At 37.0% G+C, this 27174-nt stretch overlaps 1 protein-coding gene across 1 annotated transcript in view; it reads left to right on the forward strand.

The window, feature by feature from the left end:
• CFAP61 (cilia and flagella associated protein 61) overlaps positions 1–27174 on the forward strand; it is a gene marked incomplete at both ends in the record, with an annotated part of 142199 nt that overhangs the window by 65811 nt on the left and 49214 nt on the right. The window contains 4 exons of the mRNA XM_083358329.1: positions 906–1033; positions 14382–14480; positions 16929–17097; positions 21272–21446. Of these exons, the coding sequence (XP_083214455.1) occupies positions 906–1033; positions 14382–14480; positions 16929–17097; positions 21272–21446 (571 nt within the window). The remainder of the gene's footprint in view (positions 1–905; positions 1034–14381; positions 14481–16928; positions 17098–21271; positions 21447–27174) is intronic.

Raw genomic sequence — 27174 nt, forward strand, 5'->3', positions numbered from 1 at the left:
AGTCAGCTTATTGCCCCCAACAATCTGGGTCCTCATTTTTAAACTTTGTTTATTTGTTTGGGCTATTAATTAATTTAATTCATTTTAATTCTATTTTTTAACTTTTATATTGTCTTTTAAATGTTGCCCTGTAAACCGCCCTGAATCCTTCGGGAATAGGGCGGTATAGAAAAACAAACAAACAAACAAACAAACAAACAAACAAACTTAGCACTACAACTGTTGCTTCCTGAATCCAGTATTGCTACTGTCCCTCATGGTATGTTATATAAATAATGAAAACTTTGTTCACACAGCTACTGCAGATTTTGCCTCAAGTAACTCACCTAATCCTAAACTGCAGTTCCCTCCTTCTCCCAGTGGTATAATGTAACAAGAGTCCCACTTCCATTTTGAAAATTTCTCACAAGCTTCATTCTGTGCATTAACTTGTCTGTTTCTGGAAAACGCCTGATATTCTTCTTCAGTAATGATGCTCTTCTCCCACTTTCTATACATACCACTTTTTTTCTGTCCAGCATTTTAAACACCTCTACATATATCCACTCCCATTTTGTCTTACAGGGATTGAATATGGTTGTGCCTATCTTGTTCCATGGAATTTTCCATTCTTCCTGGACCCTTTTCTCCTCAAGGATTTAAAGCAATTTTGATAATTTCAACATATTTCATGGCAAATTGGAATTCTTTGGGGAAAAGTAGAAGGATACCAATATCTCTGGATATTGGTGTCGCTAGATTTCTAATTATATTGGAAAATTGAAATCCCCAGACATGTTCTACAATTTGGAAGTTTCGCATATTGCTGTGTCCATGTTTATAACATGTTTGTAATCCAAATATACTAAAGAACATTTAGTATATGTTTCTAAAGAACATTTTTGTTTTTTTCATTCCTTATACAGTTAAAATATGCACTGTATCATTTCAATCGGAAGTTGACCTTGGAGCCTAAGGTATCTGTCAGTTGTAGAATAGTAGTTGTTGGATCATCAAATGTTGGAATCTCCTTCCTGGAGACACTGATTTTTTGGTAAGTTTTTAGATTTGTTGTCATTTAATCTCACACTGGACAATTTTTCATTTTATATTTGTTTGTTCAATTATTGCATTTATGTCTCATCTTTTTTAATGAAAGCTCATCATTATATACTTATAAGTTTCACCTTATGCTGCCTCTACAATAATAATTCTTGAAGTAGGTTAGGCTTAGAATAAGTGACTTGTCCAACTGTATATTGTCATTTCATGTCTGGCACCTTAGCTATTACCAATTACCTAACCTATCTATACTGCTATGATTTAAAGTCTCTGTGCTTGTTAATGTACACATGCCACTGCCTCCTTCCACTCAGGGTTAAAGACAATCAAGTTGACTTTGTGTATGGCATACATTGTAGCTGTGGTTATAGTGGTGATCATCACTAGCATTCACAGTGCTGATGATGCACTTCCAAAATAGTTCCAAAAGGAAGATCTCTTTAGAATCTAACCAAGAAACTGTTAGAGTAGACATAGATAGCATGTATCTCTAGTTTTAGGTTTAACCAGGATGGCCAATGTTTTAAAGCATAGTGGGAATTTCAAGCTAACATTTGGAGGTCCAGACTTTTTGTTGTTATTGTTAGTTGCCATCAAATTGATATTGACTTATAGAAACCCTGTAGATAGTTGTTCTGGATTGTATTTGATCTTCAGTCAAGTGGCTAATCCCTGCTAGAGTTGAGTCTACTGCTGTTGTTATTGCATTGATTCATTACAATGCTATTTTTTTAACATTTTCAATCTTGCCAAGCATGGTATCTTTGTCTAGTATTCTTTCTCTTTGCATGTCCATAATATTAAACTGTTAGCCTTGTCAGTTGAGTTGATAAAGAAAGCTTCAGCCTGATTTTGTCCACTATTTAATTATTTGTTCATCCAGCAGTCCATAATGTTCGCAGTACCTTTTGCCAGTATCTGTCTGTCTGTCTGTCTGTCTGTCTGTCTATCTATCTATCTATCTATCTATCTATCTATCTATCTATCTATCTATCTATCTATCTATCTATCTATCTTCTATAGCCATCCATCTCAACCAAGTGACTCTGGGTAGCTTACAGTTCTAAAACAATAAAACATTTTAAAACAATAAAAACAATCCAAAGCTAAATATACAGTGACCAAAATAATTAACTAATTAACAATACACCCAAGACACAAGACTCTTAATACATTTGGAGCCCCAGGTTCAGTACACAGTCAACTTTGTTAAGCCTTATTAAAGGCCGTCAGGTTGGGGCCATTTAAATTCCGAAGAGAAAATACAGCATTCCACAGGCATTACATCAGAAAAGGCTCATCTTCCTGTCCCTGCCAGCTGACATTTTGTCTGATGGAATCTGTACCATGCCTAGTCTCTGGACCAAATCAGATATATTTGATCTTCTTCCATTCTGTCCTGTTTTCCGAGAGCTATCCTGATGACGGACAGATGGATAACCAGTCTGAAGAAGATAATGTGAAGCTCCCTCAATAATTTCTTTACAACATTCCTTTGGATCGGAAAGAGAAAAGTAGAGAAAGCATTCAGAGCTTGACTTCTTGAATTCCTCCCAAAAACCTTTTTAGCACTTGCCATAGGCAGTTTCTCTACCTTTTCTATGTAATGAATTAATGTATTAGTCCACGTGTGTCGTGTGCATCTGCTTTCCTCTGTTGCAACTCTGTGTTTTTCTCTGTGTACAGGGAAACAGAGAGCAAGCCGTACACTGTATGTTCTGCTCTGGGTTACGTGAACAGAGGAGGAGAGAGGGGGACTTAATATGAACTAACCAGCAGCATTCCAGGTCACTGCCCAACTGCTTCTCTCATAAGGAGGCATTGGGGGATTTTTTTTTCCTAGAACGTTTTACTTTGCAGGACCAGATTTGGTTCCCCTTTTACTTTGATGTGTTTCTTTTGGCAGCTTCTCTCGCCTTACCAAATTTGGTCTCACCGCATTCAGTTTTCAGACGTACAGAGAGAGCTCTTCTCATCTCTTTTACTCAGCGCTTTCCATTAAGATGGCAAGAATAAAGAGGAAAGATCTAGAGCTAGTTATTAGGAATCCACTTCCGCAGATTACACTGAAGCATGTGGATTGCAAATGGCAGCTGCAATTCTATTCTGGCTTACTAGACAGCAACCTCGTTAAAGAAATACATTAACCTTAATTACAGCACTTAGACGGAGACTTTCACATCATGTCTATATCATGCTAAATAGCCTAGAGTAAAATGCAGCTAAAGATTGACATCTCATGATATTTGTACTGTTCGATACATATTTTCTTTGAAGAACTAATTTGGAGAAGTATGTGATTCAGAGTATAACTATGTTCAGATCATATTTAGTCTGGGCAGTGTACATTAGGTCAGGTCAGATTGGCTGAATTCCTTTAAAAGCTTCTGAAGAAGGGCAAATAGGTCTGTTAATGTCATACCTAAATTATTTGCACCCATGCAGCGGATTATTATTATTATTTATAATAAATTACAAATTATAATAAAGTATGAGACAGTAAGGACAGTTTTATTTTCTTTCCCACTTATGTTTATCATCAGACATTTTTGTTTCCAGACCAGCCTACTTCAAGTATCAAAGCTTGATTAGTGTATGAAAATAACATGGGGGAGAACTTGGCTATTTTATCAAGTGCTGCTTTTATTACAAAAATAAAATCAATTTTATATGTGAAAAATATGTTTCTATTTTCTACACCTGCTTTATCTCTGCCTTGCAGAATTATTTAAAGCTTGAAAGACCTCCGAAATAGTCAGAACAGTGTCAGAACTATCATCCACAAATGTATATCACTTAGAAGTCTTGTAAGCTGGGATTTAGGGATATTTCCCCCATAATTATATACTTTATATTTTGTTATTTAAAAGGTTTAATTTTATTTTCCTTTAATGTTCTGAATTATGCATTAAGTTACAATCAAATGTTCATATTGTTTTTATTTATTCAGTTGTTTATATTTACCATCACATTAACAATGTAGAAATATTGTAGAACAAAGAGTTTTAGCAAAGAAGGAATTGGGAAAATTTTATACCCCATTGTTAAATGGATCACTATTATTCCTTTGGTAAAAAGAATGCAGAAAGCATAAAAGAAGAATTTGCACTACACCTTGTAGCAATATCTCTTTGCCCTATTTTAGTATCATCCCTTTACTACCTGCTATTAGGAGACTATTTAATAAATTGCCCAATGTCTAGGATAGCATTGATTCGTTATCATTCGTACTGATAATGAAGAAGACAAAAAAAATGAAAATAAAAACTGCATATCCTTATACATAAGCATTTGAAGAAGTCTTTGATAGTGTTCCTAGGTCCTATAGCATTCTGTTTCTGTAATACATTGCACAACTGAAAGAGCAACTTTAACTTTAACTGATAAGCAACTTTTCTAATCAGATTTTCTTTAGATGTGTTGATTTGGATTTCAGGGATAACTATAATGCTGTCCACTGAGAATGATGGAGACACATTTAGACTGCAACCTATCATAGTCACTTTGAGAGTAAGTCCTGTTCAGCTAAACAGGGCTGAGATTGTTGATAGAATGAATATAGCACTTACTGAGTTCATCCTTTTTTCTTTCCTTGGATTTGTTTAGCAATCATAATATAATGGCTTAGGAATTGCATGCTTCTAAGCTCTACTTAGAACAGATACAACTCCTGTTATCTGGTAGCCCAGTATTACACAGTATCCTGCACAGCTGTCTTGTTTGGCAGTAGCCAGCATAATGCTTGCTGTTTAATTAGGCTTTTTATCTTTACATTTGTCTGAGAATGTTAGGAGCCTTCCATGTTGCCTGCCACTAATTAGTTGACTAATTAAATAGTTAGGTCTTACTTGCTGATCACAGGGCTAACATGTAATGAATGTTGTAGTAATTGTTATTGTTTTACGCTATCTGCCTTTTGCCACATGAGTTGACTGAAATATGTGCCCTTTTCAGATTGTTTTTTTTTTTGTCTATATTGAGGGAAAATAATGCGAAACAAAACAATGCGGTGGTTCTCTGTGCACTCAGTATTACTGAACGTTCAGACAGAGATAAATAGGGCATGTTCTGTCTTGCCTAGCTGTGAAATCAGTAACAATAGATGGTGTCTGTGATAAATGCAAGACATAATGATGAAAGATAGTGCTCAAAATATTTGCAGCAATCATTTAAAAGAGAACAATACTGTAGTATGGGTATATCTAGTCAAATGATTTTAATGTTTAGCACTAACAAAATAGTTCTTATCTGCTTTTCCTTATAAGCTTAGATCTCCACAATGCATTTGGACTTACAATACTTTAACTGAGCTTATGGATTCTGTACATCCTTCAACGTGTGAAACCATCAATGAAATAAATGAAAAAAAAATCTATAAAAGGAATTACCGTGCTTTTAAATCAAAGCCAGTAGTTTTGGCTTTGGAGGGGAAAAAAAACCTGTTCCCAAACAGTTGCTCATCCACCTACTGGTCAGGCCCAGATCTGCTTCATGTATTTTATACTATAGGATTGGTCCATTAAGTCTCCATAGAGTAGGGAAGATTCTGTTCTGTTGCATTTGCCATCGGGAAATAGTTTTGAATTATTTCATTTGTGTATTTTAATGAGTCCGTTGTAAGAAGTACAACTAATGTATGTATTTGATTCTTTAGCTTCCTTTTGGGGAGGTATGCCTGTGACTGTACATGTACATTCAAACCAAGCTTGATCCTCAAACCATCTTTTCGTTTCAGAAAGCTTACTTCTCATCCACGAATATCTATGAAATTCTGTGGAATATCTACCTTTGCAAAAAGTGAAAATGATCTAAGCAGTAATATTTTCAGTGATTTCTGCTTTCCTTAACACATCACTAATAAATTGGCAACACGACCCTTTTTTTATTTTAAAGCCAAGGATGCTTAGGCCGCCTTTTGTAGCTGCACTTTAAAGCCAGGCAATGAAACCCAATACCTTTTACTTATTTCCCTAGATACTCTAATCCCTCCTGCTTTACAAGTATCTTTGAGCTGTTCTTCCCCTTTTGTATCCACAGCAACATGAATCCCTGCTGGAATTATTTGCTTCGATAAAGCAGGTGCACTTGTTTAATGCTTGGTTGGGTTGAGCTCTTAACTTGAAGCTTTAGAAAAAGAACCTTATGGTTGCCCTGTGCTGTAAAAAACAGGGTATGCAGGATTTTTATATGTACCTTGCAGAAGCAATTCTGTTTCTGATATGCACTACCTTTTCTTCAGCATGTTTCCATTTTGCAATGACCAAAAATATGCTGCTTGTTTCAATATTAAAGAAACTAAACCTAAGATGGATGACCCTCTCTTGAGTTAGCTCTGAATTGTCAAAAAATGAAATAATTACAAGGTTTTCTGATTATAATTGCCATAATTTCCTAACTGTGTTCCATGAGATAAGATAACTAATATTGTTCCACCCAAAATAAATGGAACCTTAATAGCTTTTGTAAACAGAATGTTCATCCAGAAAGAGGCTAACCCTAAATCTCTGCAGGATTTACTGTTGTGTATTTACATTCTTCAGTTAGCTTCCAAATAAAATTATAACAATGCTTTATTTTCCAGACAAACTATTCTCAGTGGAGTGAGAAATAGAGAATCTTCACCCATGCAAACTGTGCTTCTCATTATATTTACACATCAAACTTTTGTAACTATACCTCCTTCCAGGTAGGAGGTTCAGTAACATATAAAAAACTTTTAATGGACTCTGCATTTTGCATAATTCTTAACTTTTCTGCAGCTTCTAGTTTTGCAAGCTCAGATGAAACGATAACTGAGCTACCAGGATGTTAATGTTAATCTAGTCTTCCTTAATGTGGTGTCTTCTGTTTGTTGGATTTAAGTTCCCATAATATCCAGCTGACACACCCAAACTTAAAAACAGTTATGTGAGTTGAAATTCCAGCGCATGGGAGTGGCTGGGTTGGGAAGAGACAGCTAAGTTACCTTCATTTTGGCACCATAGGAATACAAGAAAATAGAATGAGAAAGTCTTAATTGCCAACTGAAAAAAATTAAAACCCTAACTCAGGGGTCTTCAAACTTGGCCCTTTTATGACTTGTGGACTTCAACTCCCAGAATTCCTCAGCCAGGCACGCTGCCTGAGGAATTTTGGGAGTTGAAGTCCACAAGTCATAAAAGGGCCAAGTTTGAAGATCCCTGCCCTAACTAATAAAAGAGAGCAAGAGCTGAATTTTCACATAACCTTAGGAAACCAATCTGACTTAAGAAAATTTGGAACTGAACAAATTGAGGAAATATACCTGTTTAGCAATCGCTAAATATAAGAAAACAATTAAATAAGAGTAAATGTATCTCGTTTCATATACATTTATCTGCAATCTCAATTTATGACTGTACCTCAAGGGAACTCTCTGTTAAGTTCTGAGGTTTGCAGACAATACAACGGTCATTGGCCTCATTCAAGACGGTGATGAGTCTGGATATGGATGTGAGGTTGAAGAGCTGGCCTTGTGGTGCAGCCATAACAACTGGAACTGAATGCACTTAAAACTCTAGAGATGAAAATGGATTTTAGGGGGATCCCTTCTATTTTGCCATCTCTTATCATATTTAACACCATAGTATCAACAGTAGCGTCCTTCAAATAATCTCCCAGGATTTGAAATGACCACTTAAAATTAGAACCATCATTTGTTTATTCGTGTCAGAAGCATCACAGTTAAAATAAGGCATACTCTAGGACATAAAATTTAAAATATAAAATACAAGATTAAATTATGTAAAAATTAAACAGATCTTTCCCAGAAACTTGTTCCTTTAGGATTTTGAATAGCTCAGCTGGAATACTGTCACCTCCACTAGCTTTGTTGTTGCTCAGCTTTCCTAAGGCCCACTTCACTTCACATTCTAGGTATGTCTGGCTCAAGGTCATGACCACCTCATCGTGGTTATCAGGGATGTTAAGTTTGTTCTTGTATAGTTCTTCTGTGTAATTTTGCCACCTCTTCTTAATCTCTTCTGCCTCTGTTAGGTCCCTGCCATTTTGGTCCTTTATCATGCCCATTTTTGCATGAAACGTTCCCTTCATCTCTCCAATTTTCTTGAAGAGATCTCTGGTCCTCCCTATTCTATTGTTTTCTTCTATTTCTTTTCACTGTTCATTTAAGAAGGCATTCTTATCTCTCCTAGCTATTCTCTGGAATTCTGCATTCAATTGGGTGTATCTTTCTTTTTCTTTTTCTCCCTTGCCTTTCGCTTCCCTCCTTTCCTCAACTATTTGCAAAGCTTCCTCAGAAAGCCATTTTACTTTCTTGCATTTCTTTTTCTTTGGGATGGCTTTAGTTGCTACCTCTTGTACAATGTTGCGAACCTCCGTCCATAGTTCTTCAGGCACTCTGTCTATCAGATCTAATTTCTTAAATCTGTTTGTCACCTCTACTGTATATTTATCAGGGATATGATTTAGTTCATATCTGAGTGGCCTAGTGCTTTTCCCTACTTTCTTCAGTTTAAGCCTAAATTTTGCAATGAGAAGCTCATGGTCTGAGCCACAGTCAGCTCCTGGTCTTGTTTTTGCTGACTGTATAGAGCTTCTCCATCTTTGGCTGCAGAGCACATAGTCATTCTGATTTCTGTGTTGATCGTCTGGTGATGTCCATGTGTAGAGCTGTCTCTTGGGTTGTTGAAAAAGAGTGTTTGCGATGACCATCGTATTCTCTTGACAAAATTCTGTCAGCCTGTGCCCTGCTTCATTTTGTACTCCAAGGCCAAACTTGCCTGTTATTCCGGTTATCTTTTGGCTTCCTACTTTAGCATTCCAGTCCCCCATGATGATAAGGATATCGTTTTTTGGTGTTAGTTCTATAAGGTGCTGTAGGGTTTCATAGAACCAGTCAATTTCATCCTCTTCAGCACCGGTGGTTGGGGCATAGACTTGGACTACTGTGATATTGAATGGTTTGCCTTGGATTTGAACTGAAATCATTCTGTCATTTTGGGGATTGTATCCCAGTATTGCTTTTCCTACTCGTTTTATTGACTATGATGGCTACTCCATTTCTTCTGAGGGATTCTTGCCCGCAGTAGTATACTTGATGGTCATCTGAATTAAATTCACCCATTCCTGTCCATTTTAGTTAGCTGATTCCTAAGATGTCGATGTTCAGTCTTGTCATCTCTTGTCTGACCATGTCCAGCTTTCCTTGATTCATAGATTTTCCATTCAGGTTCCTATGGAGAAAAAAATCTTTACAGCATCGGACTTTCCTTTCACTACCAGATACATCCACAGCTGAGCATCCTTTCAGCTTTGGCCCAGCCACTTCATTCTTTCTGGTGCTACTAGTACTTGCCTTCTGCTCTTCCCCAGTAGCATATTGGATGCCTTCTGACCTGAGGGGCTCATCTTCCAGCGTCATATCTTTTTGCCTTTTAGTAGTGTCCATAGGGTTTTCATGGCAAAGATACTGGAGTGGGTTGCCATTTCCTTCTCCAGTGGATCACATTTTGTCAGAACTCTCTGCTATGACCTGTCCGTCTTGGGTGGCCCTGCATGGTATAGCTCATAGCTTCATTGAATTATGCAAGCCCCTTCATTGAATTATGCAAGCCCCACAACAAGGCAGTAATCCATGAAGGGGATCTTCCATATACCAGGTTAAATTCAGGATCTGTGTGGTGAAATTTTTTTCGGGGTGAAATCAAGCCTTTTGTATGAAAAGGCTTCTATGATTACAGTGAGGTGATTTTGTACCATTATTTTGAAGTTTGTATGTGTGGCAACAAGAGAGAAATTGGACCGTACCTCTTAGAGGTATTGGCCCCTTTACCTGGTTTTTAAAACTGCTTCAACTTTAGCCTTTTGCCAGACACTAGGAATCCTACGTTGTTCCAAGAACCATCAATAAAAAGGCACAACAAAGAATGTTCTACCTACGTCAGCTCAGGAAATTCAGACTGCCCCAGGAGCTGTTCATACAGTTTTACAGAGGAATTATTGTGTCTGCCATTTGTACCTCTATAACTGTCAGGTTTGGTACAGCAGCCAAACAGGCCAGGTACTGATAGTTAAGACTGCAGAAAGAATAATTGCAACTGGCCTGCCTTCCATAGACCTGTACATTACACAGGTCAGACAGAGGGCTGAGAAGGTATCTGCAGACCCCTCACATCTTGGACATAAACTGTTTCAACTCCTCCCCTTAGGATGATGCTACAGGGCATTGCAGGCCAAAACAACTAGACACAAAGACAGGTTTTCTTCACTCTGTGGAATGCCTAATTCTAACAGTGCTGTCTAATGTTTATGTGTATTTACCGAAGTAGTATGGCTGTAGCATTATTATTTATCCTTATTATCCTGTTGTTGTTGTTGTTAGTTGCGAAGTCGTGTCCGACCCATCGCGACCCCATGGACAACTTTGCTCCAGGCCTTCCTGTCCTCTACCATCTTCTGGCGTCCATTTAGGCTCAGGCCCACTGCTTCAGTGACTCCAGCCAGCCAGCTCATTCTTTCTCGTCCCCTTCTTATCCTGCTTACTCTCTGTTGTTGCTGTTATTATTATTATTATTACTATTATTCCATTGCTTTGCATGTACACTGAGAGCTTCTACTGTACACCAGAGACAAATTCTAATCACACTTGACCAAATAAAGTATTCAATTCAATTCAATTGACTAATATATCTGAGCTGGAAAATTTGGCATAAGAGATTACTTTTTTAAGCTATTATTTTGTTTAATGACATGTAAAGATTGTACATATTTAGCATGATATAGACATGATGTGAAAGTCTCTGTCTGAGTGCTGTATTTAAGGTTAATGTATTTCTTTAACGAGGTTGTTGTCTATTAAGTCAGAATAGAATTGCAGCTGCCATTTGCAATCCACATGCTTCAGTGTAAACTGCAGAAGTGGATTCCTAATAACTAGCTCTAGATCTTTCCTCTTTATTCTTGCCATATTAATGGAAAGCACTGAGTAAAAGAGATGAGAAGAGCTCTCTCTGTATGTCTGAAAACTGAATGCAGTGGGACCAAATTTGGTAAGGCGGGAGAAGCTGCCAAAAGAAACACATCGAAGTAAAAGGGGAACCAAATCTGGTCCTGCAGAGTAAAACATTCTAGAAAAAAAATCCCCTAATGCAGGGGTAGGCAACCTTGGCTGGCTCAGGAATTCTGGGAGTTGAAGTCCACGAGTCATAAAAGAGCCAAGGTTGCCTACCCTTGCCCTAATGTCTCCTTATGAGAGAAGCAGTTGGGCAGTGAGCCGGAATGCTGCTGGTTAGTTCATATTAAGTCCCCCTCTCTCCTCCCCTCTGCTCACGTAACCCAGAGCAGAACATAACAGTGTACGGCTTGCTCTCTGTTTCCCTGTACACAGAGCAAAACATAGAGTTGCAACAGAGGAAAGCAGATGCACATGACACACATGGACTAATACATTAATTCATTACATAGAAAAGGTAGAGAAACTGCCTATGGCAAGTGCTAAAATGGTTTTTGGGAGGAATTCAAGAAGTCAACCTCTGAACGCTTTCTCTACTTTTCTCTTTCCGATCCAAAGGAATGTTGTAAAGAAATTATTGAGGGAGCTTCACATTATCTCCTTCAGACTGGTTATCCATCTGTCCATCAGCAGGATAGCTCTCTGAAAACAGGACAGAATGTAACTAAATCTGGGCAGGGGAGGAAGATCAGATATGAAAATGGTTGGATTCAACCAGAAGCTGCGGAGAAAAGAAATCCAGAAATAACATCCAATGTATTCTTATAGAAGAGGAAATTGGGAAACATCTTAGAACAGGGCTTTCCGATTGGTGATACACATATCACTGGTGGTGCTTTGGTACCTGGCAGGTGGTATGCAACCTAGACAAGTGTAGCGGGTGGGATGAGCTGAAGTGATGGCAGCGCCACACAGGCCTGGGGGAAAGTCAGTTGGGGTTGTGTTGAGGGCCCAGGATTGGTGCGCTAAGTTCCAGCTGATTGATGCTTACAGCAACCTCAGGGGTGGCCGGATGCCACACACAGTCTTTGGGTGGAGAGTCAGATGGGGCTGCGGTGTTGCCAGCGCTCTGCTGAGGGCCCAGGATTAGCGTGAGCAGCTCCAGCTGATTGGTGCTTCCGCCAGCCTCTGCTGTTGCTGGGAGCAGCAGATAGGGTGCTGGTTGAGGTGAGAGAATCAGCTGGAGCTGCAGGGCTGCTGGGGCTCAACAGAGGCCCCAGGATCAGAGCTCAGCTCCAACTGATCAGCACTATGTGCAGTGGCCAACCGGGGAGCGGGTGACTGCATGGGGGACTGAGACTGGGGTAGTGACTGACGCTGGAGTCTCCGTGAGCCCCAGAGAGTGATGCACCTGGAAGATAAAAAGGAGGACGGGGGAGAGAGGAGAGGATATAAAAGGAGGAGGTTTTGGCGGGAGAGGGAGAGAAAAAAAAGTACGACGAGGAAAGAGAAGGGGATGGAGAAAGAGAGAGGGAGAAGAGGAGAGGCTTCTGTGAGACAAGCAGAGGGATCAACGAAAGAGCAGAGGCTGTGAAAGAGACAGAGAGCAGAGGGAGAGAGGAAGAAGGGCTGACCACCCACCTGACCACCAAGGTAGCGATGCATATTAATAAATATGGATAAATTTGTGATATGTTCATCAGGGCAAAGGAAAGTGATTCAGCAAAGAAACTGCCTCTGAAGAAATTAAAACCGGTACTTTTTTTCCTTTTTTTTTTTTTTTGGTCATCAAGTTTTTGATGCCTTACTAAGCACTGGTAGTACTCGAATATTGTCATGTCCTAAAAGTGGTACAATCTGTGAAAAGGTTGAAAAGCAGTGCCTTAGAATACTTTGCACTCTATCTTGAGCTTCTATATAAAAAGATGGGATATAAATGTAACAAATATATAAACCCAGGAATTATTTTGAGTACCAGAATTAACAAATCGTTGCTGTAAAAATTGTTTTTTGGTTGCTGTCCATCCTTTTTTTTATTTTAGGACAGCTTGCATTCTGTTGAATACTCATCCCAGAAAGTATGCAAAGCCCCTATTTTGGAATTTTGAAAATCAGCTAAAGCAAAGCTTTTCCAGCAGAGATTTGCCTCCCTAGATTAGTTTGCTTTATGGATACCTTACAGGTTTTATATTGTGTGTTGATGATATTTTAATTATTTATATTGTGTGCTATTGTCTGTTTCTTGTTTTAATTTTTATTCTGTCCAGAGTTCATTTAGATTGGGTTAAAAAGATGCAATGGAAAAACATGCATATATACACATGTGCCAATAGGGAATAACCATAACCGATGGTATTAAACGCTGCTAGGAATGTCTGTTTGTTGTATATTTTGTAAATCGTCTAGTTACCTAGCAACAGATTCTGATTTAACTTCTGCTTCTCCTTGTTTAAATTATGGGTGGCAAACATTACTGAATTATAGAGCACAACTTGATTCCATTTGTTTGATCAAAACAAACTTCTGATCTATTCATGTTGATGCTGGAGAACAGAAAAGTGGGGAATTTACAACCCAAAGCCTATTCACATAATACAACATTGCAGGCCATAGTTTTGAGCTACACAGGAAAGAAAGTGGGAACTGATGAAGATTTGTTAGTCCAGATCTTTCTGTTAAGGAAGATGAAACAGATATTTTCAAAATAGAAGTTCCTTTATTTTATCCAATATTAATTCCTTTCACCCCAAACATGAGCATTTTCATTAGCACTTAGGTCTATAGGTGTATAGGTGATGATTATAAAGGCAATCATGATAACAGAGGTAATCCTCAACTTATGATCTCAATTGGGACTGGAATTTCCATCTTTGCAGTCACATAAGTCAAGTTATCACATGACCACACTTGCTTTTACAATCATTTTACAATGGTCATAAGTCGAGTCACTATGGTTGTAAATTAAGTCATGTGATTGTAAGTGCAAACCCAGATTAACTAATAAGCTTTTGGGGGAAACTGACAAAAAAAAGTTGCAAATCAACCATGTGACCACAGCCAAGTGCCTGAATTGTGATCACATGATTATGAGGGGAGGGCAACAGTTGTAAGTTCAAATTTAGGTTGTAACTGATTTTTTCAGAGGCCATCATTAATTCAAACCATCATTAATCAAATAGTTGTAAGTCGAGGACTATGTGTAGCAGCAGCTATTACTACTGTTACTATTATTGGTGTCAACATAGTTTGTAAAAGTTGATATAAATACTGGTGCATATTTGCATAAGATATATGAATTCTAAGCACCAAAAAGCACAATTTAGTTGACATTTCAATTGCTTATCAATAATATGAATTAAAAATAACTGAAGTAAATTTACAAAAATTTTGGTATTCTTTTTTTTTGTAGCCCACACCTGAAATTCAACAACCTTACATTGATTTCAACTCATGGCCTTCCAGGGAAAGGTGCATCAAATAATCTGCATAAGCAATTTTTAATCAACAGGTTTGTTTGGAGCATTTTCAATACTGCCCAAAAGACGAACATAAACATTATTTTATAACAGTAAAATATACTTCTGATGCTATGCAAGTACATTTATATAGTAATGAGTTAATTAAATTTAGTTCTAACATTTGCACTCCCCTTGTCATGGATTTCAGGTTTTGCCCTTTGCTAAATTACTATCCTTGTTTTGCTTTAAAAAAAACTATAGCGATGCCTTCAGTAATCCTTTCCTCTTCTTTTTAAGAAAAGTAGCAAAAAAGGGGGAAAAACAGAATAGAGGTGGGATAAGAGGAAGCTATTCTAGAAATGGAGAAGAATTTAAGCTAGGCCTTGTTTTTGCTAGGGGTGTCCAACCTTGGCAACCTTAAAACCAGCCAGCATGGCTGGCTGGGGTATTCTGGGAATTGAAGTCCAGAAGTCTTAAAAGTTGTCAAGGTTGCATAATCCTGGTTTATGCATTACAGGTTTGTAATAGCTATGTCTGCAGTAATCTGTACCTCTTGCTAATCCATTATTTTCTTACTAGCAAATGTAGTAACCTCCTACTGTTTCATTCCAATTCATGTGTTTTCCTGTGGGGTAATACGTGGTGGCTCAGTGGGTTAGGACTCTGAGCTTGTCGATCAGAAGTCGGCAGTTTGGCGGGTCGAATCCCAAGTGCCGCGTAACAGAGTGAGTGCCTGTTACTCGTCCCAGCTTCTGCCAACCTAGCAGTTCGAAAGCACGTAAAAATGCAAGTAGAAAAATAGGGACCACTACAGTGGGAAGGTAACAGCGTTCCGTGCGCCTTTGGCGTCTAGTCATGCCGGCCACATGACCACGGAGACGTCCTCGGACAAGCGCTGGCTCTTCGGCTTTGAAATGGAGATGAGTACCGGCCCCTAGAGTTGGAAACGACTAGCACGCATGTGCGGGGGAACCTTTACCTTTACCTAATACAATACCTGAATCAGAATAGAGCTGGAAGGAACCTTCGAGGTCTTCTAGTCCAACCCCCTGCTCAAGCAGGAGACCCTAAACCATTTCAGACAAATGACTGTCCGGTCTCTTCTTAAAAGCCTCCAGTGATGAAGTATCCACAATTAACCAGTGGAACAGCTTGCCTTCAGAAATCATGGGCGCTCCATCACTCTAAGAAGAGACTAGACAGTCACTTGTCTGAAATGGTATAAGTTCTCTTGTTGAGAATAAGTATATGGTATACTTATGGTATAAGTTGGTATAAATGGTATAAGTTCTCTTGTTGAGAGAGCTTCCAGTGTCCCACTGGGGCGATGCATTCAAATATTTCAGTTCCTTTACATCACTTACATCACTTCAGTTCCTTTGAATCACTTAATTGGTCAAATTAAGTGATTCAAATATTTGGATGTATCCTTCTACCAGATCGTTGATAGTTCCATGAACAAGATGTTAACCCAATGTTGAAGACGATTAGAATAGTTGGCTGCAATGCCCTTATTTCAGACTGAAATACAATGCTGGAGTTGACAATAGGGGCTTGGTGAGAACTCCCTCCCGCGAAAACTGTCTCCCAACACCTCCCAGCTGAAGGAATGCAGGTTAGGTTTTCAGTGAAATACAATGACATATTTTGCAAGTCACTATATCGTCAGTTAGAATTTTAAAATTGAAAAAAAGATTTAAAAATTGAAAATGAGAGACGGAGAGGTGGCTTCCCTTTGCATCTCACCGCCTGCGCTCAGCTGCCCAGTTGGGTCACTGGGCCACCTCTCCATCTTCAGCTGGGCTGCTGGGCTCACAGCTGGGACACTGGGCTGCTTCACAGCTGGCTCACCACTCAGTTGTGCTGTCTCTCAGTTGGAACATCTGCCCACCTCTTTAAAAGATTTTTCCCCCCTAAAATTTTCAAAAATTCTAGAAGTTTATTTTCATAATTGCCAAAATTCAGAAGGTGTTTTAAAAAGAAAATGTAAACTGAAATTTCTATTCTTAGAAGTTAGTCTTCTAGACTAATAGAGTAACAGAGCTGAAGGGACCTACACTCTTTTGGACTGTCCAACATCCTCTCAAAAACCTCCAGTGACAGGGCACCCACACCTCTGAAATCAAGCCGTTTCACTGGTTAATAGTTCACACTGTCAGGAATTCTGGGAGTTCTGAGTTCTCCTTTTAGTCCCTTCTGTGGCTAATGTTGATGTTGCCCTCTTGATATAGTTTGCAATCCACAGATATATTAAAAATGATAGATGAATAAAAAAATTGAAAAGGAAAACAAAATCCCAGCTGAAATAAGAATAGTATCAGTAAAAAATGAAATGTCAGCTTGTTCTTAGTATAAATACCGTTCCTTACTACGGACCTCAGTAAACTTTCTGAAAGGGAACAAGAGGACTTGATCTATTATGGGATATTAATCAATTGAGCAGAATATAATTAATAATTATATACAATTACTAAAATGAACTTGTTGCTTCTTCACAGTTATTGTTTTAATGAGGATGATTATGCACTGATGTCACTTGGTTCATGGATTAATGTTGTGGCTGGAAAAATGATTGCTATAAACAGATCTGCAAAACATGTAATAGTTTCCAAGGGGAAAAAAGTGCTATATGATCATCTCATTCTCTGCACTGGCCAACAGTATCAGGTAAGTTCAAATATTGAATCAGCACTCCTATACCTAGTTAAATGGGAGAAATTTCCATTGAACTCAGATTAATTAATTTATACTGCATATATTATAATATGTTTGGAACATAATTTGTTTTTTTCATATCCAAAATATTTTTAAAACCTTATTTTTTATCCTCTTTTTAGAAATATACCATGTTCAAGACTGTGATCCCATGCTTAATTGAACAAATAGTTCAAGAAATAGTCTATAAGAATAAAAAAACAATGACTGTTAGTAAAAAAATCATCATGGCTGAATTCAATATAAGTAGTCGTAGTTTGTAGCTTATTAGAAATCTTATGAAAATCTCAGAATGAGTCCCAGATTTAAATAATCTATCAACAAATGAGAGCCTATGCTATTCAGTTCAGTACTGTTGCAGCATAAGAATTTGTCTTTGATCTGATTCGATTTATTTGATTTGACAAATCTTGCAGCGATGGAATTCCAAGGCTCCTCAACAAACTATTTGTTCTTAGGAGACAACTAGTGATCCTTGAATCATTGTTTCAGAGATAGATATTTCCAGGGCTTTTTTTGTCATAGAATTACCAGAACAGAGTTCTGGCACCTTTTTTGGATGGAACCTTGTAGGGTAGGCAAGGCGGGTTGTATTTATTTATTTATTATTATTTATTAATTGATTTTATATACCGCCCTATTCCTGAAGGACTCAGGGCGGTTCACAGGGCAAGTTAAAACAATACAAAAAGGAAAGATAAAATAGAATTAAATTAATACTAACCCACAGGATTAAGACAAAGTTAAATTAAAATTAAAATTAAAATTAATTTAATTTAAAACCCCTCAGTCCAGGCCAGACAGTTCAAACAACCAGGTTTTTAGGTCCTGGCGAAACGAGTGAAGGTCGGGGGCAGTCCGAAGTTCCATCGGCAGTTCATTCCAAAGGGCGGGCGCGCCCACAGAGAACGCCCACCCCCTGGGAATCACCCGCCAGCAATCTCTAACCGGCGGAACCCTAAGGAGGCCCTCTCTGTGGGAGCGCACAGGACGATGGGAAGCTGATGCTGGCAGCAGGTGCTCCCTAAGGTAATCCGGACCCATGCCATTTAGGGCTTTATAGGTCATCACCAGCACCTTGAATCTAACCAGGAGGGCAACTGGAAGCCAATGCAGCTCGCGGAGAAGAGGTGTTACATGAGAGTATCGGGAAACTCCCATTACTACTTGCGCGGCTACATTCTGCACCAGCTGAAGCCTCCGAGTGGTCCTCAAGGGCAGCCCCATGTAGAGAGCGTTGCAGTAGTCTAACCGAGAGGTTACGAGTGCATGAGTGACTGTGCGTAGGGCATCTCGGTCCAGATAGGGCCGTAACTGGCGCACCAGGCGAACCTGGGCAAAAGCCCCCCTGGTCACGGCTCCTATATGATCTTCCAAACTGAGCCGTGAATCCAGGAGGACGCCCAAGTTACGGTGCCTACCAACGGGGGGTAACACCTCACCCCCCATCGTTAATGATGGAGAAAAATGGTTCACTCGAGATGCCAGTATGTATGACGTGTGTGAGTTCCGTCACCTTTTTCTTTTTTTTTTTTACAAAAAAAGCACTGGATCAGATTTCTTCATGTCTTCAACAAAGGCAGATTTTCTAATGTATTCCTTTCATTTTCAAATTCAAGGAGATTCAGAGATGTATCTGCTTGGAAAATAACCCATGTTAAATTGTATAGCACAGTGAAACATCAGGGGTTGACCACAGAAAATGTTTTATAACATTTTGTACTACGTCATAAAATGTTTGGTGTTAATTTTTATGTCATAAATTATGTCATAATTTTCAAATTTCAATACCAGATTATTTTATCTTATGGGCCCTAGAATTGTTAATGATAGGGTATTGTTCTCAAGTGAATACACTGGACGTCAATTTCTCTTCTCACCCATATGCCAGATTCCCTGGCTGACTCTTTGTGAGATTGTAAGTAGAGGTTGAACAAGAAGTTTGGCTGAAGTGCTGAGGAACTGAACACTTTAGTCTTCTTACTATGCTACATCGATGACCATAGCTCAAATGGCTTTTAGAGTTGAAAACAATTATACGGTTCTCATAGGGATAGATTTCTCCATCCCTGAGGTAGGGCCACTGCCTCATGTATATATTTTTCTTGAAGAATCTTTTTCTCTGCTTGTTGCAGAATGGTAATGTGATCCCAGCCTTCCACGTTATCAAGATTGCTTACTTTCTTTTATCGAGCAACATTGCCTTCTGTTCTCCAAACACTATCCCAGGGTTGTAAATCGATGTTCTTATCACCCATACACATGATGCAGAGAGATGACAAAGAAGAGCAAATTGTTTCTTGTGATGGTGGTTCTTTGAATAGCCATTTGTGAATTCACACAATCCACGGTCTGCCTTTTACAGATACCAGAATTTAGCAAGCATTCCTTGTTTTATGGGCTGATATGACAGGGAACTTAGGGGAAAAAGAATGACAAATGTGAACATTTTTTAAAAAGAAACCAGGGAGGTAGTTTTCCAATTCTTGCAGTTGAAAAAGCTGGTTATACCTCTATAACATTAGTTTAAATAGAAATGTTTTAATAAGTGAAACAGAAAAAATCCTTTTATTGCCTGCATTCACTCCTCCACATGATCACCTTCATTTATTACCCATTTCTGCCAACAATGGACAAGCTTCTTAAAGCCACTTTTCTTACCAGATCCTAACAGTCCTTTTTACCTTTTCATTTTAGTCAAACAGATGCTCACAAAAATATTTCATTAGTTTTGGGAAAATGTGCAATGTGTATAGCAAATAAGGAATGTTGGTGAGATCCAAAGTCCTCTTGTGTGGCCTGTGAGGTGTGTGGCCTAGAACTGTCATATTGCAGCTGAATTTTCTTCTTATGAAATGCCATTCTTGAAAGCAATTTCGCTTGTGAGTTATTCATCAGCTATCTTTAATTAGTTCATCTTAAAGTGCACTGACTCGGAGTAACTGTAGAGTTACATGTCAGGAAAAATAGGAACGCAACCTTTTCTCATTCGAGTCTCTTGTCAATTTAAAGAGAATAACAAATGCTAAAGAACATGACAGCTTCTAATGCACAGGTGTCAAACTTGATCGTGTCACATGACGTATTGTGACATATCGCGATGTTTTTTGTCTTTGTGGAGCCAGGGTGGGCATAGCCTGCGTGTAATGCATCCAATCCGCAGGTCGCTAGTTTGACACCCCTATTGTAGTGCATCAGTACTGCCAACTAAGAATACTGAATGCATTACTTTTTATTCAACCCTTGCAATTTTTCATGAAATGTCTTTAAGCAGAAGTTGTTCCGAAGAACTGGGTGGAAAATGTCAGTTTTAGCCAATTGTTTTGTTTGTTTTGGTTTTTGTTTTGCTTCCTCTCAGCAGATTTATTTATTATTTTATTTTAATCTCATTTATATCCCGCCCTTCTCCGAAGACTCAGGGCGGCTTACAATCTAAGCACAAATTAAAAGTGCTTAGCAGTGGTGGACACTGTTTCACTTATCGTAGATCCTGGGTGAAGAACGGCTAGTCGCCAATATCCTTTCAATTTTTGTAAGACTGTAAACATAATACATAGGAGGGGAAGAGTGTTCTAACCATTCTGATTTTTTTCATTTTACCAATAGGATTCAGTTATAATTAATAGATTAAAATGAAAAATTTATTGAGACAAGCTGGTGGTCCTTTTGGTAGATTTAATCATTAGTTTTCATTCTTGAGATGAGACAAGTTTAGAGTATCATTGAAAATAAGTGTAAGACTAGCCTGTATAATTTAAAAGCCTTCAATATGGTTCTTTCTGATTTTGTCTCAATATTTGGAGCTTAGGAGATTGAACACAACAGTAGCATCTGTTAAAATAAAATCTGTATTTTGCCTGTAGACCTCACGACCTAGATTCATTTGTCAAGTATCTATAACATCAATATTTCTGTTTAATTAAAATATTTTTATTTTCTCAGGCAGATGTAGTACATTTCCTCCTCTATGGATTGGCTGCTGAGTTACTGCTTGCTTGGTAGTTTTATAGCTCATTTATTATAAAAATGTGAATTGCTGAAACAAATATATTTTAATAAAAAGTGGTATCTGTGAAGAAAAATAAGAGTTTTATGACTAATAATATTTATTTGTCTATTAATATAGGTCCCATGTCCTAGTGGTGCAGATATCAAAAAATTGTTAACCAACAGAGAGGTATCAACCAATTATAAACAAAAATACACAGGAGTAGTGCCCTCCAATCTTTTTATTATTTCTGATGATGAAGATGCATTAGCAGCAATCAAGTGGCTAAAAGAAAAAGTGATTGATTCCACAGGTAACGGCTTTACCAGCTACTACATGAAGCGAGCAGAGGTTTATATATTTCTTGGCAAGTTGTACCTCCATTTCTAGCATGTAGTTATAGCTTAATTAATCTTTGCAAACTGTTTCATCTGCTCTTATTTATTGTACAGATTAATTTACAATTTACTGTCAATTTTGGAGACATTTATATTTTTTTACCCGGAACAAAAGACTGAAAGTAAGAATTATCTATAATTACTTTATGAAATTAGATTAAATGAAATGAAAGACCTAAGCACAAAATCTGGGTTTGTTAATTAACACATGAGATAGTAATATCGTTAGTAAATGTTTTTTGCAGTTAGTCACAAGATTTTTTTGGACTGAAAAAAACTGAAAATAAAATAAAATTTGACTTTTTGGAATTTAATGTAGAACTAGCTGCATCGTGTAAAAGGTACTACAGTTGGCTAATACCATGTGTGTTATATTTATATGGATACAAATGCAGCCTTTCATTAAGTTGCATGTGCCTGATTTGCCAAAACGGCTTCTATACTTGGGTTGGGTTCTGTAAATCTATCTATATTTGCAGGACCCAGAAATGGAATGGCATGACAGAAATATTCAAAGCAAGCAATGGATCTGCTTAATGTTTCAGTACATAGATATGGAATGAGATCCCACTGTATCCTAAGATGAGCAGTACAAACTTCCTTTAGATTTCTGCTTTTCTACTTTTAATCAATTTCTCTAAAGCAACTAATTATCATATAAGCTGCCTTATGGGGAATCAGTGAATTTATGTTGTTAATTGCTGATAATCTGGGAATTAGAAAATATATGCATGAATGGATGGCAGAAGACTTGGATGCAAAGAAGGAATTCATTTTAGTTAAATTTATCGCCTTCATTTCCCCAAATAATTTCTTACTTGTTCTTTTGTATAGCATATTTGTTATGCTAGAAGGAGCAAAACATATCGCCAGGTATTGGACATAAAACATAACCTGAATCTTGTACTCAGCTTGTTCTGTCTGAAGTTATAGATGCCACTGATTGCACCTATATGCCTCAGATGTGTTACTTTTGTCAAAAGCACAGTTCAGTTTTCTTCCAGTGACCATTGGTACTGAAGGAGGAGGGAGTGTTATCTTCTGAGCTGGAATTAGGCAATTAGATAGTCCTTGACTTACAACAGTTCATTTAGTGACCATTTGAACTTACAACAGCATTGAAAAAAGTGACTTATACCCATTTTTTACACTTACAAACATTGCAGCATCCCCCTGATTATATGATAAAATTCGGATGCTTGGCAACTGACTCATATTTAAGACGGTTGCAAAGTCCTGGGGTCAGTGATCACCTTTTGCAACCGTCTGACAAGCAAAGTCAATGGGAAAGCCAGATTCATTTAACAACAGCGTTACTAGCTTAACAACTGCAGGGATTCACTCAACAAAGGGGGCAAGAAAGGTCATAAAATGGGGCAAAACTCACCTCAGCAACAGAAATTTTTGGTTCAATTGTGGTCATAAGTCGAGGAGTACCTGTAATTGTTTCTTTTGCAACTGGCTCCAGAACTGGCTGCTAACCGCTGCTCATTATTAGCCCTTTTTCTTTTGAGCTCCCTTATTTCCATGTTGGAAATAGCATTGAGTGTGTATTAATTCACTCCTCCAGTGTGGAGTTTCTCTGCCAGATTTCCTCTTTTTTAAAAAACTTCTGTTTCCGCAATGATAGATGCTTTCAATTTCTCCTGACTTTTTTTGTTGGACAAAACTTCTGAGAAACGATCAGTCTGGATGGCAGTCCTAAAAACCTCTGCTCCTTTTTCTTCCTTGCTATGTACAGTAAAGAAAAACAAGATCTATACTATAAGGAACCAGGAATTTTATGGATATACATTACCATTTCGTATGCCCATTCATAATGACGTGGTTGTATGTTGATTTTTGTAAAACCAAACAGAATACTTTTTACACTTTTTATTGCAAGTGTGATGAATAAATTCACTTGTGCAGATATGTCTTTTATTTGGGGAACCAAGTCCTATCTTTTGAGGAGCAAGTGATGGGATATATGATACGGTGTACAATCCCCTGCTCGTCTCTGCAATTATGGGAAAGATGCCTCTTCAATCTGTCTTGTTTCTCAGTTTAGTTTATTTGATTGATGTTAGGAAACAAATGCTTCTGCATTGACAAATCTGGTCAATTTAGCCCCATTTACTAATTCCTTATTCTGTTAGATCTACCCCTTTGGGACCTGAGAGGCAGAATGCATTCTTTGGGGGAAGAAACATAAAGAACATTTTGCATGCCATATTATTCAGGGAAACTGCCCTTACTTTTATTTATTTATTTATTTATTTATTTATTTATTTATTTATTTATTTATTTATTTTATTACATTTATATACCTCCCTTTCCCGAAGGACTCAGGGCGGTTTACAGGGTGATTAAAAAACAAAGATACAAAAGTTAAAAACAGATTAAAAAAAATATATTCGTCCCTGCATAAGTAAAACCCCAGTTAAAATTAAGATTTTGATCCTGACTTGATAGTAAGCAGTGCCATGTGTGCGTCCTTCTTTGCATGTATGCTTGTGTGCAAGTACTGTACCTGTGCACACAAGTATAAAATTTTGTTTTTCTGTATAAATTTGTAATATTAGTTTTTTAAAAAAAATATATACAGAATGCACATTTGCTGCATTTATGTAATCCACCTAACAATCCCCTAAGTTTAGGTGATGAAGAAAGGCTATGTTTACATATCACCAAACCAAAGACTGCTGTTTCATCTTAACCAAAATTTATGGTTTGTTGCTGTGTTGTACAAACTTATAAATTACAATAAGTTGAATGCAGCTTTTATTTAATTATTCTTTAAATTTATGTTGACATGCAAAAAAAAACCCTATAATGCCAACAAGAAAAATGATATTGATTGATTCAATGAACAAAAAAAGTCCCTAAATATATTATAATCATTAAAAAATTGACAAACAAAAATTAACAAAAGGGAAAAAAGATTGATATAATAACCAGGCATATAAAATTAATTCAACCCTTAAGCTTATTATTAAATCTAGACTATATAAATATTCATTCATCTCATTTTTTGGACAAAGGAAATTTTCAAAAATAGATAACAAACTTATATCTTGATCCATTTTAAAATATTCTTTGAGTGTCCAATAAATGCATAATATTTTTGATGAATTAATTTAAATTTCAAATTATAAAAAAATATGTTTTACATTTCTTAACACCTCAACCATTAAAATTGGTTCTTTGTCTATACCTACAAAATTGGTTCTTTGTCTATACCTACAAAAATCAGGTTACTTTTTCATCACTATCGTAATTGTGAATGGTTGCTGTCCAAGGCAATTGCTAAACATGGACTATTTGTACCATCTAGAATTGGCTGATTTATAATTATTAAATTTCCCAGTTATAGTCACTACAACATGGTCTGAGATTTCAGGGGAACATGTTGAAGAATCCCTAAGCTGATCTACCAAGGCAGAACAAATGCAAATATAATCCTGTTGATATCTATGACTACTAAAAGTCCTGAACTGAGGTGAAATCTCCAGCATAAATTATATACTGATAGTTTGCAGAATATAATTTAGAAAAAGGCTTTGAATTATTTCATTAATATTCTTAACAGGCCGTAAAAGTAAATTAGAACAAGGGTGACAGTAGCTAGGTTCGCTATCACAAAAATAATGAATCTTCAAGTTGCAGTGTTTTGAGATACCACATCAGTTTTTAGATTGCTTTTAGATACTTACATATGCTTTATTTGAATATCAATTAATATTAGTTTGTCCATTCCCAGTCCTAGGTCTCAAAAAGAGGTGTCATTTAATAGAATATGTATTTTTCCCCAAAGTAATGTTCTCAGAATGTATAAATCCAGGTTGTTGCAGATTGTTCCTTTTTAATAGCTAATACCATAAGTGTTATTCAATAGAGAAATGTGAGGCCTATAAAGATCCATGGTAGCAAAAGGTATTATAAATCTTTTGATTTGTCCAAGAGAGATCATGTCCAAGAGAGACCAAAAAAAATAGATTGTTTGTAAAGGGAAATCTAGATAAAACATAACTTTACTTGCATGGTATTTCAATTTGGTAGTTTGTCTCAAAAGATGTAAAATCTGGTCCCTGTTATTATAATTTATTGGTTATAGAGGAAGACATACTGTAGGGGAGGATTCCCCTATGCATCCTTCCATGTAATTAAATAAAGATTTCTGCTGCTCAGTATCAAAAGTAGATTGTTTCTAATTATTTCTGGCGAGTTGCCCATCTATTTCAATTGGTACAGTTTGAAGATTTGTAATACATGACATGAAGTTGATCCTTTTCTTCTAAGATCTTAATTCAGTAGCAATAATTCTCTTCAGGGTTTCCAAATCTTCTTCAAACTAAAAAGCATGCACTTCCAGGTTTTAACATTTCCATGGATCATAAGTATGCCAGTTTCCAAATTTGGGAATGTATTGTCCATCTGTTTAGAAATTGATTGAATTTTGAATGCAGTTACTTAAATTTAATTTACCCAATTACTGCATTTGCCCAACAGAAAGGGAGCACAAATTCTCAGCTGCTTCTTGATGAAAGATTATGGGGCCTCCACTGTCTTTATGAAATGCTTCAGGGCAAATTTCATGCTAGTCTCTCATTTTGTGTTGATTCAAATATTGGTGGCTGCCACTTTAATTCAGTAGTGGGGAGAGACCAATAGATTTTTCAAAATCAAATTGTCATAATTTGCCTAAGATATAAATAATATAAAAACTAAGTGTGGTTTCCTTTTTTAATCACTGAAACCATTAGATATGGGAACCTTACACTTTACACAACAGATTTATCTGCTAAGAATGTGTAAAAATGAGGCAAGTCATGAGGCCCAAGATTAACATGGCAGTTTTCACAGGATATAGCATTCTAAAATCCAAACAGAATGTGAAGGTACTAATGGGAACAACTCAATCAAGTTTTAAGAAGTGAGCTCTGCCCTTGAAAATGGGGTTAAGTGTTAAATTAAAAGTAATACTAGCTAGGATCATGAGGAGACACAAGGCATCCCAGATTACTTGTGAGGCAAATCAGTATATTATATAGGCATTAGGCAAGGCTAGAAACACACAGCAAGATTCGAAGTTTGTTTTAAGTTTCAAACATAGGTTTCAAAGGACTAAATGATTTTGGGCTAAACAGAATATTTTTATTGCTTTCCCTCACCACAAGGTATACAGTTATCTAACAGAAATTCCGAAAGTCAAATGTAATTGCATTAAAATAAAAATGAATTAAAGGAAGTACTAAAGTGCTAAAAAAATTAAACCTAACGTTTATCATTAACATTATAAAACTATTTTGCAAAAGATATCAAAATAAAGCAGTGTCATTAAATAGAGTAATATAAAATGACGTAAAAATTAGAGTGACCAAATTGCATCTTTTATTTCTAGTCAGGCTGATTAATAATTGTCTCATTACCCTATTTGTTTCACAAAATACCCCTTATCTATCAATCATGTGATGATAAAAACTTTGGAGCAGAATTTGGTCACTAAAGCTGATATCATGGTTTGAAAAATAAATATATAAATCTTTTCTAATCTACAAAGAAACATATTTAGAAATAAAATGCAGAGTTAAATACAGGTGATAAATTTAATCATAACATCAGCAGTATGAAATTTATAACTCACAATTTCAGCTGTTCCAG

This window comes from Vipera ursinii (assembly GCF_947247035.1).
Source record: "Vipera ursinii genome assembly, chromosome: 3".
NCBI lineage: Eukaryota > Metazoa > Chordata > Lepidosauria > Squamata > Viperidae > Vipera > Vipera ursinii.